Below are 15995 nucleotides of genomic sequence, written 5' to 3' on the forward strand. Positions count from 1 at the left end.
CCCACTGGTCCCCCATCCCGGGTCTGGTCCTGCCAGAGGTTTCTTCCTGTCAAAGGGGAGTTTTTCCTTCCCACAGTCGCCTTGTGCTTAATCAGGATGCGCAGTTGTAACTAAGGAAAGTCTTTTAATTATATTTTAATTGACTTTGTTGTTGACTTGTCTTAATCTGGTGCATATAAATAAAACATTTGTGGGATGTCTGGTGTGATGGAGTATTGAGGTTGCACCGCACCTTCGTAGGGTTAAAGTCTGTTCAGTGATCGGGATCACTCCGAAATATGGATCTTATATTTCTGAAGCCGTTCTTTGGGTATTTACCTCACCGCTGAGGGTCATCGCCCTGCCATCCAACTTCTGCAAAGCTTTAGGTGGTGGACAGACCGCCGGACATTATCCTGAAGGATACTTTGGGGAATGTAGGCATTACTTCTCCTGATGATAAGGGCTGCTGATAAAGAAATCCCGGACCACGGTGCTCCCTCCGCCATGCGTCACTGTTGGCATTACTATGATGTCTGTAAAGTTTCCCCTTTTTTGTACCATGAACAGTGCCAAGTATTCTTCCAAAACACTTCAGTTACACTCTCTCCCAATAGCGTTGCAGTTTCCCAGGGTGCACTTTGGCAAACTTCAGACATGCAACAGCGTTTTTCTTTGGAGAGCATCATCTTTCTCCATGGCATCCTACAAACTCCTGCTTCACTGATTTACATTTATTGGACTCATGAACGGAGCGATGGGGACGTCTTCGAGCCTTTAGCTGCTACTCGTGGCTTCTTCTTTAGCTTATTGAGGATTCTGCAGTGTGAACTTCATCCGTGTCCCTCAGACGGGACTAAACTGTCGCGGTTCATAAGCAGCTTGTCCGTCTCTGGACTGACGGATTACTGAACACGTCCACATGATTTTATACACTTATACAGATAAACTACTCATAAGATAAGTGAAGGAAAATATTTTAATTACTTTCTATTTTCTAGTGTATCCAATATTAAACAATTAACTAAAATGACGAGTCAAATGATTTTCTGACATTTAATTTTTTCAAAGTTCATTAAACTTTAGATTAAAAACCAGCGTATTCATGTTCATTTAAGAGAATAAAAGAATTGCTGTCAAAAAGTCCAACAACCACTTTATTAATAATTCCTGTGACTGCGTTTGAAGCTCAAATCTTTCATGTCAGCCTTGTGGATGTGGGAAGGCGTTGTTTTTTCTATCCACCAGAGACGTCTCTTGTGTTTGGCCCGAAAGCGCTTTGGATCTATTATTCAGACCAGCCGGGCCCGGGACCGTGTTCGCATCACGGCCCCCTGCTGTCAGGAGCCCTCGCATTATTAATGCAAGTCCACGTTATAAACGGCTGCCACCGAACACAACGTTGTTAGAAAAGTGAGAAGTTGCAGCAGAAACTTGTGACGATGGAACCGTTTTACTGCTCGGTACGGCTGGGATGCAGAACAGATCCGAGAAGCAACATTACAAACATGTCCAACGAAGCAAAAAAACTTGTAAACTGAGTTCAGAAAACATGACAGATTTAGGTCTCCTTTGAGAGCCAGATCGACGTCTGGAAAATGATGAAGAAAAAAAACTATTTCCAAATAAAAACACAATAACTTCCCAGCTGGAACCGACATGTTCTGGTATCAAGTCCCGGTGGGCTACAGGACGTCCTTGGTGGCCATCCTACACACGACTGCGTCCAGAAGACTCCCCACCTTCTCCTCTTGAGGAGGGATCTTGTACAGCTGGAAAGGAGAAAAGGGAATACAGGTTTTAAAAAGATGTTCCTGAGTCTATAAACTGAGAGTTTAAAGAATCAGATCAACGAGTTACAACTGTGGTTTGTCAAAAGATGATCAAACTTATTCAATAATTTGGGACCTACATATCTTGTGAAAGTCTTGTTTAGTTAACACAGGTGTACATGTATTTAAAGTTAGGGTGAGGGATTTTATGCAACTATTCAGGCTGGTTTATGCCTCTGCGTCAGGGAGCCCCGTTTCATAACCTTTGCTGTATCCTGATGTGTAAATCCTTCAAACGCAGATCAACGCAGAGCACGAAAAATGTAAGTTGTCTGCCGGTAGCTTTGTATTTCCTCTGCTGCTAACCCTCTAGAGTCTTGGGTATTATTGGCAATTCAACACTACTTACGTCATTGTAAATCCGTCATGTGATTTGGACGCGTCTGTTAACTGAAGAAGTTAAATGTTAATGTAGTAAAAGTTCATTTTTCAGTTCCAGTTCGGTTCTCTGTGTTTTGCTGATGATTTTTCTCATTTTTGCCATCATCCATAAATCCCTTACCCTACCTTTAATGTATTATGATGGAGCGTGCATGCTGTAAGTTTTCAGTTCAATGAATGTGTGTTAATACATAAATACCCTCAATGTATTGGACACTATAATGTTTAATGAGTTAAACAGAGCAGGGGAACCTTTTTGATCTTGGCGAGGTCCGACAGGCAGGAGACGTCCCCCGCCGGGACCTGCTGCCCGTCCACCATGGTCGGTACGTCTGACAGAAACTGCTGCTCATCTTTGTTGTGAACCACAACCACCAGCACAGAATCGTCCCCATCTGAGATCCCAAATCGTTTAAAGGCCTCCGAGATCTGCATCAGTTGAAGCATAAAGAAAGCTTATGTGGTGTGTGAATTCATCTTGAAGTGAGGAACGTGACTAGCTTGTGTGTGACAAAACAACAGACGTAAATATATAAAATAAGATTTTTACGTCCAGAATACACAGACCGATGCAAAGTTAGTACAGCCTATTTGACAGTCGCCTTTTCTCGGCTCTGTTAAGAAACCACCGGGGCATTTCAATGGCGTTGAGGTCTTGACTTTGACTAGAACATTCCCAAACCTTGTTTCATTGTGTCAGGAATTCTGATTTTAGCTGTGAGAGAACATCATGATTGTTTTGAGAGTAATCCCATACAGAGAAGAGTTCGTGGTTCACTCAATGACCGCAACGTGCCCAGGATCTGTTGCTGAAAAACAACCCAGATCCTCACCTGTCCACCGCGTGCTTGACTATGAGTGTGAGATGTTCCTGCCAAAATGCTGTTTCTTTCAAACACAATGCTGGATCCAGAGGTCTCATACTTATCTCAGACTTACCAACAAACTGTACATGTTGATTATCCTGTACATGTCGACACTCAGAGCTTTCATTTCATTTATTATTTCAAAATACTCAGTGAGATCTGGAGGGTCTGACAATATTATCTTTTTCTCTGAGCATTGCAAGCCTTCCCTTGAAATCCATCTGCTGGAACATCCACTCTTGAGAAAACTGAAAACTGCATTGAATGTTTCCTATTGAATAATTGTTTTGTCCTTAAAACATTGAACCCCAGGTGGTTTAAAAATGGCTTTATAACCATTTCCAGATGGATGTGCAACAAACAACAGCTCCTCTAAGACAATTTCTTGTGTATTTCCCTCTTGATATTGTGTTAATGCTTACCAGCAAGTTGCAGACCATAAAACTGCCAAAATGTCGACTTGCAGAGGTTTGGACGCCTCTTGATGCACTTGGCTCCACAGAAGCAGTGAGGGGGTACTGAACATTGCTTTGTATTACTTTTATCTTTTGTGCTTCATTTTTGTTAACAAAATAATGGCAAAGTGGGAAAAGCTTAATTTTTTCTGAGATTGCATTTGCCTGATAATAACAGTCACATGGATCAGCTGATGTATATTAAAAAGAGGGTAAACTAGCATTCGCTCAAGTTGGGGAAATGATTTATTCTGACTAAATGTGTCAATATGACTTACATTATTAGTAGGTGACAGGTTGTAGATTATCTCCGAGTTTAAACTTCTGGTCTTCATCTTCCCAGTTGTCTGTAAGTGGACGGCTTTATTTGCAGCCACCAGCACTTGAAAGGGATCTACTACCTAGAAATGAAAACAAAGTATTATTTTACATGTACCATAAATGTTACATGTGAGAATTACACCCTCGTTTTAGTGTGCAGGGATAAACACATGTGAGCAGGAGGCAGAAACTCACCATGCTGGGGTTGATCAGAGCGCCGTCTATCTTCCCCTCCACCGCTCTCTGTCTCAACTCTGCCGCGTTTCTGACTTCTGTGAAAAGCAACTGGGTCACTCTCTTGTTGGGGAAAAGCTCCAGCTCGTGTGTAAAGTGCATTTTGAAGGCAATAGCAAAGTTGTTGGACAAATATGTCAAAAAGCGATTCCCATGTGCAGGTCCGCACACGGGGGAACCATAACACTGTGGCACCGCTTGGACAGATGTGGAAAATATAACGTAAAATAACTGAATTTGGATACTTTATTACATAAAATACACAATGCGCACGAGAGGATAATTACAACTTAAAAATAAATAAATATCTGTGATGCAAACGTGTTTACCGGCACATAGGAACTAGTGATCATACAAATGATTCCCGGTCGGACACTTTCCCCAGGCGGACTTCCAGGTGTTAGTGTACAGCAGCACTTTAGCAGATTTCCGGCTGATTCTCTCCGATTGAAGCTCGGCGAGGGGTGTTTTTTGTTTTTCAACCGGTATGGACAGTACACAGCAGAACCGCAGGTAGCTTGGACCCGCAGCCCAGCAGACATGGACCGGTGTGAAGGTTACCTGTTCACGGCGCTCTGCAGCACCAACTTCCTGGTGTCCTGCCTGCTCTTCTCCTCCATCACCCGCGAGCAGAGACAGCCCTACATGGACGAGCTGTTCCACGTCCCGCAGGCCCAGGAGTACTGCCACGGCCGCTTCAGCCAGGTACTGGTACTGGTACTGTTGTTATTAAAGCCAGCAGGATTAAGGCTGGAGCTCCATCACTCTAATCCCCAGTCCTGATTTATGGGATGCTTTATCCTGGTGAGCTCTCACATTACAGAGTAGAATGAAGCAAAAAGGACCAAACTAAATAAATCAGTGTAGTTGTCATCCATCATCCTGTTCAGGTCCTACTGAGTTCATCCCACCTGTCTTCAGGAGGATCTACCTGGACATGTGGACACTAAAACACCATCTCTCATACTGATAAAGATCACCAGTTAATCTGACATCTGTTTCCTGACTGTGGGAGGAAGCTGGAGGACCTGGTGAAAAGCCACACACTGAAATGCTCTCTCCCATCGTCAGGCAGCCCAGACCGTAGATCAGGGGTGGGCAGTCCTGGTCCTCGAGGGCCGGTGTCGTGCCAAAAAGTGATTGCCTGCCAGAATCTGATTTCTTCTGATTTGTGGCCGCGGGAGTGTGCACAGCAGCCCGTTGAACGACAGCGCTAAAACGTCAGATTTTCAGATTATGAAGGTCAAGAATGAGATCAAATCATATTTAGGCAGAAACAACTTTTCATTAACTGTATTTGGCCTTCAATCAATTTTTGGCAGGTGAAAATGCCTATTTTGTGTTGTAATGGTCATTTAAAAGAGTTAGTAAAGATCTGGAGGCTGATGCACACCTAAAAAAGACTTGGTAAAACAGGTGCGTTGGAGTAGGTAGGAGTGAACAAAGGAAAAAAAGGGGTCTCCCACACACTGTTAAGTCACTTGCAAAAGACTTTAATAAAGTAAACAAACAAACAACGTTTCGGTCCACAGGACCTTTCTCAAGCAGAGAGAAAGTTCAATCAATTTTTGGCAGGTAAAAAGACCCATTTTCAGGAGAGAAATCAGATTCTGGCAGGCAATCACTTTTTGGCACGACACCGGTGTCTTGTATGTTTTCTCTGCTTTAACACACCTGATTCTAATTAATCATTGTCATTAGTTTGTAATCAAGGTCTGCACAATTCTGTAACGACACAGTCACTTTTATCATGGTAAAATGAAGCAGGGAAACATCTAAAACATGCAGGACACCGGCCCTGGAGGACCAGGATTGCCCACCCCTGCCGTAGATGCAAGGCTGCCAACAAAATCAAGGAGACAACACCTGTCTACATCTCTTTGCACTGGTTACTGGTGTGTTTTATAGTCAGTTTTAAAGTGTTAGTCCTCAGTTCCTGAGCCTTATGTGGTCAAGCTCCTGCCTGCGTCTCTGACCGTCTTCTCCAGTCTGAGGTGATTTTGGGTTTCTCATCTTATGACTAGAGGTCCTCATTACGTTAAAGAAAAGTCCTTTTATGTACCTAAACTGTACACTCACATGGCAAACTTTTACTGCCCAAAAATTAAAAAAACACAGTTGCTTAAAGTGACAAAGACCTAGTATAAAACATCTGCAAAATTACAGTAAATAGACCACAACAATTAGAGTTCACAGGACTATGAACGTATGTCAGGGACATTTAAAGAGGTATTAAGTGGCTACAAAATCAAATTTGTAATTGTGCAGCTTCTCCACACTTCCTCTCCAGTGGACAGGTCAGTTCCTGTACTCCTCTTCCTCAGTCACAACTTTATGTGTAATTTTGAAATCTCTTTTTTAAAAATGCTCGGACATCCTTGGAAACGATGTCCTGAAGGCAGCGCGTCTGCTCCAGAACTCAAAATTGCACATTTCTGCATCACAGAAGTGTAAAGGAGCTTTGCCAGGGGCGCTGATACGAACCCAACCCACCACGTCTCTGGCTTTTGGTCCTGTTGCTCATGACCCTTTGGTCCTGAATCATCTATAGTTATCTACACCTGCTTTGATCCTGGTCATGTTCATGGGGGTCTGCTGGACCCTACCTATGATCTGATTTAACATCTCTTTTTTCTTCGTATTTCCTCCTCTTTACTAGCACTTTTTTCCACATCACCCCAAGTTTTTCTGATTCGAGCATCTACTGAGCACAGTTAGATCACCATCAAGTCGTGCAAATCCTGTCTTGTAAAACTTCGGTTTCATATGTTCGGAACCTTTGTCGTGACAACTGTGGATAAACGTTGTATCAGGCTTTAAAAAACAGTGAAAAAGACACAAAATGACACCAACAAGATGCAAAATAAGAGCAGAAAGGCTGCCAACCAGACAAAGAGAATTAAAGATTGATGCAAAGCATCTTCAAAGAGACGACATAAGAGTGGGAAAAAGGCAGCATGAATAGATACAAAAAGGGACAGAATGGCCACCCGCGGAGATGTCAAACCTGATTTTGCTTCTCTTTGATGTTCGGTGCGTTGATGTTTTTGCATTAAGAGAAGAAGCCTTTTATCTCTGAGCCCAGCGGCCCAAAGTCTCTTCAAACTCTGGATTTGACAACAATGGAACCTTTTAACAGTCGAGAGCACGACCTGATTACGGCTGGATCAGCATATCGAATGAATCAGACATTCTGGTGTTTTGACTTAAGGTTTTTCTCCCACTAGGGGAGTTTTTACCTGCCATTGTTTATGTAATAATTGCTCGGGGTTCAGGTTTTGGGTCTCTGGAAAGATCTTAGAGACAACTTCTGTTGTAAAAGACGCTATATAAATAAGATTGTATTGAATGGTTTGAATGTTTCCAGTGGGACCCGATGATCACGACCCTCCCGGGCCTCTACTTCATCTCCGTGGGCGTCATCAAGCCGGTGGTGTGGCTGGCCGACGTGACGGGCGACGTGGTCTGCTCCACGGCCATGCTGCGCTTCGTCAACCTCCTCTTCAACTGTGGGATCCTGTACCTCCTCTACCTGCTCATCTGCAAGCTGCACCTCAGGGAGAAGGTCAGCGTGGACCATGACGATTAGGGATGGGAATTGATACGATTTTTACGATTCCAATTCCATTTTCGATTCTGCTTAACGACTCGGTTCTTTATCGATTCCCTTATCGATTCTCATTTGGGGAAAAAAGGACAACAATGAGACAAATGGTGCTAATATGATAGGCAGTCTTTGTTAGTTAATTAGTTACCTGGAGTATTATTATCCAAGGACATGCTAACGTTGCTGCTGCTGCTGCTGCTGCTGCTGCTGCTGGGTTGAGAATTACTGATGTTGGTCCGGAGCGGATCGAAAACGCGACATTGATTGATAGTTATTGCATGTTGTGTGCACTAATGTTTTTGCATGTTGGTAGTATTTCCTCCCTTTGACGAAATATTGACTTGGCAAGTATTGCAAGTTGCCCTTTTGTCATCTTTTTTGTAACTGAAATGTTACTGGACTGTTGAGCGTTTGATCACTTGTGCGCCATGTTTACTGTTGATGGCTGACTATTGCAACGTGCGTGATGACATCGTTCGTTCCCACTGGAATTGAAAAGCAAATTGTTTGCAAAATTTCCAAACGATTCCAAGGAATTGAAACACTGGGAACCGGTTCTGAACAAGAGCCGGTTCTCGGTTCCCAACCTTAGTCCCGATGGAGGCTTTTTACTTCCTCTCTGATGTTGCATTTCTCTTCCAGACGCGAACGACCTCACGCCGGGTCCTGTCGGCGCTGTCCCTGTCCACCTTCCCCGTGCTCTACTTCTTCAACTTCCTGTACTACACCGACGCCGGCTCCACGTTCTTCATCCTCTTCACGTATCTGATGACGCTGTACGGCTGCCACAAGGCGTCGGCGCTGCTCGGCGTCTGCTCCGTGCTCTTCCGGCAGACCAACATCATCTGGGTGGCGTTCTGCGCCGGCACCCTGGTGGCCGCCAAGATGGACGAGGCGTGGAGGGTGGAGCACGCCAAGAAGAGGGACGAGAAGTCCCCGCCCTCCCAGGTGCCGCTGTCCTTCGGCGGGGCCAAGCGGGTGCTGCTGTTCTCCCTGGAGTTCCTCACCTCGCCCGGCCACGTGAAGGCGGTGCTGGCTGTGGCCTGGCCGTACGCGGCGGTCGGCGTCGCTTTCCTGGCGTTCGTGGTGTTGAACGACGGCATCGTGGTGGGCGACCGGACCAGCCACGAGGCCTGCCTCAACTTCCCCCAGCTCTTCTACTTCTTCTCCTTCAGCCTGTTCTTCTCCCTCCCCGTGTCGCTGTGCTACCACCGCCTCCTCCGCTTCCTGCAGGCCGTGAGGAGGCAGCCGCTGTTCTTCCTCTCCGCCGCCGCCGTCGCCGCGCTCCTGGTGTGGAAGTTCACGTACGTCCACAAGTACCTGCTGGCCGACAACCGCCACTACCCCTTCTACGTGTGGAAGAAGCTGTTCCAGCGGCACGAGCTGGTGCGCTTCGCCCTCGTGCCGGCGTACGTGTTCGCCGCGTGGAACTTCTTAGACTCGTTCAAGTCGCGCTCGCTGTTCTGGAGCCTGGCCTACCTGGCGTGCCTGGCGGCCTCCACCGTGCCGCAGAAGCTGCTGGAGTTCAGGTACTTCATCGTGCCGTACCTGATGTACCGCCTGCACATGCCGCTGCCGTCTCTGCCCAGACTGGTGCTGGAGTTCCTGCTGTACTCGGCCGTGAACGCTGCCACCATTTACATCTTCGTCGCCAAGACCTTCCACTGGCCCGACAGCACGGCCACGCAGCGCTTCATGTGGTGAGGAAAGGTTGGAGACCCACAGTAAAGTAACTGCTGTTGATACAGAGGATTCACCATCTGTAAAACCTTTTTAAAAACCTTTTTCCTTAAACTCTTGATCCTGGTGAAGTGTTCCAACAGATGGTACAGAGTGAGACAGCATTTTCCTACAATAAACTATCTTTGTCACAGTTGTGCGAACAGTCTGTGAATACGATTAAAGAGACCAAAACTGACCGCAACCATGTCCAAACCTTCAGAACCGTATCTACGTGACACATGACTTCAGTTTTTGTTGTTTGTTTTGCCGGTGAAGAACTCTGATGAACTCCTGTGATATTGCCACAGCTTTAAAGTAACGAGACACTGATGATTTACACGTTTTCCTTTTTTACCTTATGTTTTAATTTACATGTCGTGTTTTTGTTCTGTACTCAGTGTGGTATTCATGGCCCGTGTGTGCCCTTAATCTCACTGTTGGTTTCCCACACGGGACATGGATAAATGTGACATGGATCCCAAACGCAGAAAAGTCTGTTTTACATCCTTCCGTGGGTTGAGGTTGTGAATTGTTCATGCTCCCGTCCAGCTTGTCTTTGTTTAGTTTTTATCTCAATCTGCTCCTTTTTGAAATTAGGAAACAAAAATGGTCCGAAGCAACATACAAATCTCTCTGAAAAGCTTCATCCTCGACTCTTTGCCTTTTATTTCACGTTGAATGCCTCTGTGTTTTGATCCTGCTGCCTTCTGTGTTTGTCCATCAGCTGAAAGTACGTTGTTCCTATGTTAAAACAATCTTTGAATAAAATGTCTTACTTTGCTTTGCAAAGTAAGACAAAAGTACTTTGCCTAACTCTGTTGAGTTTGTGTAAACTTCATGATTCATTGTTTTAATCACATTTATTTTCATGTTCGAGTGCTTCGCTGTGTGTGTGTGTGTGTGTGTGTGTGTGTGTGTGTGTGTGTGTGTGTGTGTGTGTGTGTGTGTGTGTGTGTGTGTGTGTGTGTGTGTGTGTGTGTGTGTGTGTGTGTGTGTGTGTGTGTGTGTGTGTATATATATAATATATATACAGAGCGGGTCTATGGGGGTATTACAAAGTAAAAAAGAAAAAGAATCTAAACTAAAAACATCTTTAAGAGTCTTAAATACGTGGAGACTTGAGCTCAGATGAAAACACCACATCTGGGTATTTCTCCTTTGCACAATGTCCCCACCCCTTTTTGGATGAAAATAACAAATTCAATTTGATTGTCATTTGATACTATAAAGGTCTTAAATAAGATTAAAGCATTTCTATGGAGCTTTTTGCAAACTGCCGCCATGGAGGGTACTGTGAGTACCACATTTCTGGATGCAACCCAGGGATGGAGGGGGTACGTTTGTGATTGGCGTGTGTGGCAGGGTGGAGGAGCTGCAGCCACTCAGGTGATGGGTCACAGGTGTGGCCCATCAACCTGTCCACCCTGCCAGCCTTGATAAGGCGGGGCTGGACAGCAGCAAGGTGGGTCGGAGAAGCTGCTGCTGGTCGTGGGAGAAGGTGCTTGGGCACGCGTGAGAGTGGTTGGTGACAAATAAAGGGTTCTGCACTAAACTCTGTGTCCTCTCTATCCTGTTGGTCGGGCCCCGTAGCACTCGCCCTGCTACACTGGCGCCCAACTTGGGGCCTGACGGGATGGAGAAGGGAGGCACGGAGCGCGCTCGCCCATTCCATGGCGGACCTGGCCGTCCTGCTCCATGACCAGGGCGAGCAGCAGCTGGCGAGGCTGGAAGCGCTCATGGCCGCGGAGCGACCCACCCCTGCGCCACACCGGAGGTTCACCGCAGCAGCGCGGGAGGGGCTGGCGGCGCCGCAGCTGACAGGCCGGGAGGCAGAAGCTGCGGGCCGCCAAGCGGCGGCTCCCGAGACGGCGGGACCCCCGGAGCGGACCACCCCGGCTCCACGCCTGAGGTTCGCCGCGGCAGCGCTGGCGGAGCTGCAGCTGACCGGCCGTGAGGCAGAGGCTGCAGGTCGCGTGATTGATCTTAAAACTGCAGCTCCCAGAGGACCGTGAAGCGGCCGAGAATCAGGACCCCCAAATCTGAGACCATGAGACCACCTCTGGGTGTCATGGTGAAGAGTTTTAAGTATGTTGGGATCTTGCAGGGGGGAGTTTACAGGTGGATCAGTGGTGACTGGTCCATCTACAGTTCTGCTCTCACCTGGTGACTGACATGAGCTTCCTCCGCAGGGCTGGATTCTCCCTCAGACTTGGGGTGAGCAGGTCAGTCCCTCGGCAGGGACTCTTGAGTAGTTGCTGCTCCTCCACATCCAGAAGAGCCAGTAAAGGTCCTCAAGCACCCCCAGGAAATCTCCATGGCAACGTGTTGGGGGTATTTCTGTCCCGGCGGAGGCCCTGGGACAAACCCAGGACACGCTGGAGAGATCACGTCCCTCAGCTGGAGTCCCACCTGAAGGTTATGATCAGTAAAATCAGCAGACACTTTGGACTCCTTCCTCTTCCTGGGGACCATCATAACCCAGGACCTCAAGTGGGAGCTGAACATCACCTCCCTCACCAAAAAAGCCCAGCAGAGAATGTACTTCCTGCGGCAGCTGAAGACGTTCAACCTGCCAAAGACAATGATGGTGCAGTTCTACACGGCCATCATTGAGTCCATCCTCACCTCCTCCATCACCGTCTGGTACGCTGCTGCCACTGTAAAGTACAGGAGCAGCTGCAGCGTATCATCCGCTCTGCAGAAAAGGGGATTGGCTGCAACCTTCCATCTCTCCAGGACCTGCACGCCTCCAGGACCCTGAAGCGTGCAGGAAAGATGGCGGCAGACCCCTCCCACCCCGGACACTAAGGCCCAATTCCAATACACCCCCTACTTTTCTTCACTAGCCCTACTTTCTTTCACTCGCCCTTCTTTTCTTCACTACCCCTAAAAAAGAAGGGACAGATTTTAGGGCACTTGAAATCTTCCCAGGTGCCTGTCCCAATACTCCCCCTACCCCTCGTTTTCATCCCTACCCTAATCAGGAAGCTGAGAGCCAAAAGCTGTTTTAATTTCAGCTGTAGCGCTGTTAATATGTCACTTTATTAAGTTTTAATATTTTTTCAGGCGTAAAAGTAACCGTTAAGATCCCCAACCTGGGCTCAGTTTATCCAAATAACGCCTGTTAAGAAATTTGATCTGATGTTTTCGGCGATGATGAGACCGGCGCAGCAGCAGCAGCAGCCGGAGTACAGGATTGATCGCCGGGTCAACCTGCGTAGGGTAGGGTATGGCGTACGGCACGCGTCGCCGCGTAACCTACGACGTAGGCTCTGCGTTGGTGTAACGCGGAACCATAAATCAGCCTTTATTTTGGCGAAGTTGCAAAAAACGGGCAAAAAAGTGATTATGTACATTCACTGAGTGAATATTATGAAAGCAAAATATATATTTCTCGCTAGAAATGTAATCAAAACTCATTTTTATGCAGAAACTAACTCAAAATATTGATTTTATTCACTAAAAAATAAGAAATGTCCGCCATGTTTTTTTTTTTGATTCAGTCCACAAATAACAACGAAATGTCTGGGAAATTTTTTGGTCCCTAGGTCATCGAGTGAGGATCGCAAAACCCTCGCTCCGTAGGGACAATTCATAGCCACTATCCCTCGTTTTCTCCACTCCCCCTAGGTGGAAAGAGGAATTGGGACACCACTACCCTCACGGGAACATGCAAAATTTAGGGTAGTGATGAAAACGAGGGGTAGGGGGAGTATTGGGACAGGGCGAAACTGTTCCAGACTCTTCCCTCTGGCAGGAGGCTGCGCTCCATCAGGACCAAAACCTCACGCCACAAAAACAGTTTTTTCCCGACTGCAGCTGTCCTCATCAACAAGGTCCCGGAACCCCGGACCCCCCCGTCTACCACGGACTGCCCCCCATCCCACTCTACGTTACATTAACGTAAAGACTCCAATCCTGACCTTATGCGTCACATTAATGCACATCCTAGGTCACCTTTGCACAGATTCATTAATCCAGCACTTTAAAACCAACACGTTGTACATTTTCTCTTTTAATAATATTATTTGTTCTTTTGTATTGCACCAATCACCACAACAAATTCCTTGTGTGTGTTCAACGACTTGGCAATAAACTTCTTTCTGATTCTGATTCTGATAACACACACCGACTTTAACCCTGTCTCAGATCAGCCACCAGGAGGCGCTGTTGGACAAAGCTGCACGATCTGGCAGCATCAGGCATGGTGGCAGATCCACAGGCCCATCAGTCCGGCTCTGCCTGACATAAACCTGGACAAACACCTACTGATGCAACATCAAAGCAGAACTGATCAACACTCTCCAACTCCTTGAATGAGGATCGTGGTTTTACATCCATGAAGCTCTGTATCCTCTAAGACAGGAGTCTTCAACTAGATTAGGCCGGGGGCCACATCTGCAAAAAGACTTTATTTGGGGCTTTTCAAAATGTATTTTGCACTAAAAGACGAAGATTTATGTATATATAATACATTTGTGCTCAGGAATGAGCAGGAGAATATATCTGTCTAGTTTACATAATAATTATGTATTAATTCTCTCCAGATTTAGTCATTGTGAATGTTAAATATAATAATCAGATGAGGAAATATTATTTTAAATGCAAGTTCATTTTGAAACCACGCATTGTGCAAACTTAATGAAGTTGATATTGACCTACTTTTAATAAAACACTCCATAATGACAAAGCACCACTTTCCACCAAGATTTCCTTATTTGAATATTATATTAAGCATTGAGCACAAGCATTTCAGTCCGTAGTAGACAGTTTGATGTTATAAATAAGAAACCAAAATATTAACCATAAGCTCCTTTATTTATGACACATCTGTGCATTATATCAGCAAAACAAAACAATTGCATGAAATTATAGGAAGCTTAGAAGTCCTCATTTAGAGATTCAAATGAAAAACATACATGTACAAACAATGTCCAATGAATCATTAACCAACTAAAAACGCTACCAAGCATCTGAAACTTTTATTAATTAACAAAATGCGATATGTAAACCATGTTAGTTTTGCTTGCTGGCCGGAAGTGACGTCCGATCGATCGGGACAACACTACTTTCCCCCCCTTTTTTTGAAATATGACCAGGGGCCACATAAAAGCTCCTGGCGGGCCACAAGAGGCCCGCGGGCCGCCAGTTGAATATCCCTGCTCTAAGACCTCATCATAGTAGAAGTGGAAGCTCAAGTTAAAGACTATTGTTTCTTTAATATACAAGCAAAGAAAGGAGAACATTCAATCAAAGAACTGTTTGAAAGAAAAACTATATGAACTAATTGAATAACATTTTATGTCAAGTATCTATATCTATCCATTTTCTACACCCACTTAAGACAAAGACGCAGATCAATTCAAAGTCTGAGATTGAGTCATTAAGATAATTTTCCTGATGCAGGTATGAAGTTTCTCCACTAATGTTCTGTTCTGACATCCATGCAAACCTCCACCACAAGTATAAACTTGTTTATGTCCCTGTATATTTCACCTAATTGACAATCAACAGAGGAAAGAAGAAATTAATGTTATTTTTGTAACTTTCTGCTCTCAGAATCTTCTTTAACAGATAATGAACAAACTTTTCGTACTGACTTGTCTGAATAAAGTTTAATAGCTATACAAAGTCGGGTTTCATAATCTAAATAACTTGTCATCTTTTAATGCTACAGAAATGGTTCTTTTGCACTTCTTGAGCTGAAAGATGAGAAAACTCTCCAAGCGTTCATCATCATGCTGAACATTTTCAGGCCACAAAGTGAATTACTTTATTAGTCTTTAAAGTTTGCTTCATTTCTTGAATTCACCTCATTTTTAATGCTCCATCTATAAAATATAAGCTGGTTTTGTTCACAGCGGTGCACAATAATCACTATAAATGGCTGCGTATGCATTGTATTGGGCTCTGGGCATAAATAAAAGATTTTTAATGAGAATATTTTTTGTTGTGGTGTAAATTCTACCATCAAATCATCGTGACTGGCTGTGGGTCGGTTTCCAGATATATATATATATATATACATATATATATATATACATTTTTTCCAATATTTTTATCCCCAATTTTTTTCCCCATTTTCATCACCCAGTGCTCTACCTAAGTGACAGTCCTGGGCATTCTGGGTTTCCAGATATATTTTAACACTAAACAGGGTTTATCTGTATTTCTCCCTGGCTGAGCTGATGACATCATGATGCATAGTTGGGAGGTTTCACCGCTCGTGGACGAGAACACACGATTCAGTCTATGGAAGAATCTGAGCAGTTGATGCAAGCCTCACCTAGTTAGTGGAAGCCCTGAAGCAGGTGAGTCTCGGGAGACCTGGATACACCTGGTTTATTTTGGCGAGGGACACAACACCACCTCGTACATCTCTTAATTTGAACTCAAAGGTAAGAATTCAGAGTTGCACCCTGTCGGGTGAAAAGAAGCGGCTTGCTCACTCGTCAAGTAAGGAGCAGACTTGAGCTCAGTGCAGGCCTCCCGGGGTTGGTAGAGGGAAAGCAATGCCCAGGACTGACTTAGGCAGGAGCACTGGCTGATACAATGGGAAAAAAATCAGGATAAAAATATTTAAAAAAAAAATAATTCA

At 45.2% G+C, this 15995-nt stretch overlaps 2 protein-coding genes across 2 annotated transcripts; one reads left to right on the top strand and one right to left on the bottom strand.

The window, feature by feature from the left end:
• Positions 1–854: 854 nt before the first annotated feature.
• Positions 855–4243, bottom strand: tprkb (Tp53rk binding protein). The gene is made up of 4 exons (XM_061714439.1): positions 4030–4243; positions 3792–3914; positions 2445–2621; positions 855–1751 (listed from the first exon to the last, which is right to left on the bottom strand). The coding sequence occupies exons 1-4, from the start codon at positions 4168–4170 to the stop codon at positions 1665–1667; spliced, it is 528 nt and encodes a 175-aa protein (XP_061570423.1). The 5' UTR covers positions 4171–4243; the 3' UTR covers positions 855–1664.
• A 202-nt stretch (positions 4244–4445) lies between these two features.
• On the top strand, positions 4446–9388 carry alg10 (ALG10 alpha-1,2-mannosyltransferase). Its single transcript, XM_061714232.1, has 3 exons — positions 4446–4773; positions 7436–7633; positions 8318–9388. Exons 1-3 carry the CDS (start codon positions 4609–4611, stop codon positions 9377–9379), a joined length of 1425 nt encoding a protein of 474 aa, XP_061570216.1. The 5' UTR covers positions 4446–4608; the 3' UTR covers positions 9380–9388.
• The last annotated feature ends 6607 nt before the right edge of the window (positions 9389–15995 follow it).

This window comes from Cololabis saira, chromosome 23 (genome assembly GCF_033807715.1).
Source record: "Cololabis saira isolate AMF1-May2022 chromosome 23, fColSai1.1, whole genome shotgun sequence".
In the NCBI taxonomy this organism is placed as follows: Eukaryota; Metazoa; Chordata; class Actinopteri; order Beloniformes; family Belonidae; genus Cololabis; species Cololabis saira.

Coding starts and splice junctions, on each gene's coding strand:
- tprkb (XM_061714439.1), bottom strand. CDS start 4,170: ATGCACTTTACACACGAGCTGGAGCTTTTCCCCAACAAGAGAGTGACC. Junction 3,915..4,029: donor CTCTGATCAACCCCAGCATG/GTGAGTTTCTGC, acceptor TTTCATTTCTAG/GTAGTAGATCCCTTTCAAGT. Junction 1,752..2,444: donor ACCTCGCCAAGATCAAAAAG/GTTCCCCTGCTC, acceptor TCTCCTTTCCAG/CTGTACAAGATCCCTCCTCA.
- alg10 (XM_061714232.1), top strand. CDS start 4,609: ATGGACCGGTGTGAAGGTTACCTGTTCACGGCGCTCTGCAGCACCAAC. Junction 4,774..7,435: donor GCCACGGCCGCTTCAGCCAG/GTACTGGTACTG, acceptor GAATGTTTCCAG/TGGGACCCGATGATCACGAC. Junction 7,634..8,317: donor AGCTGCACCTCAGGGAGAAG/GTCAGCGTGGAC, acceptor TTTCTCTTCCAG/ACGCGAACGACCTCACGCCG.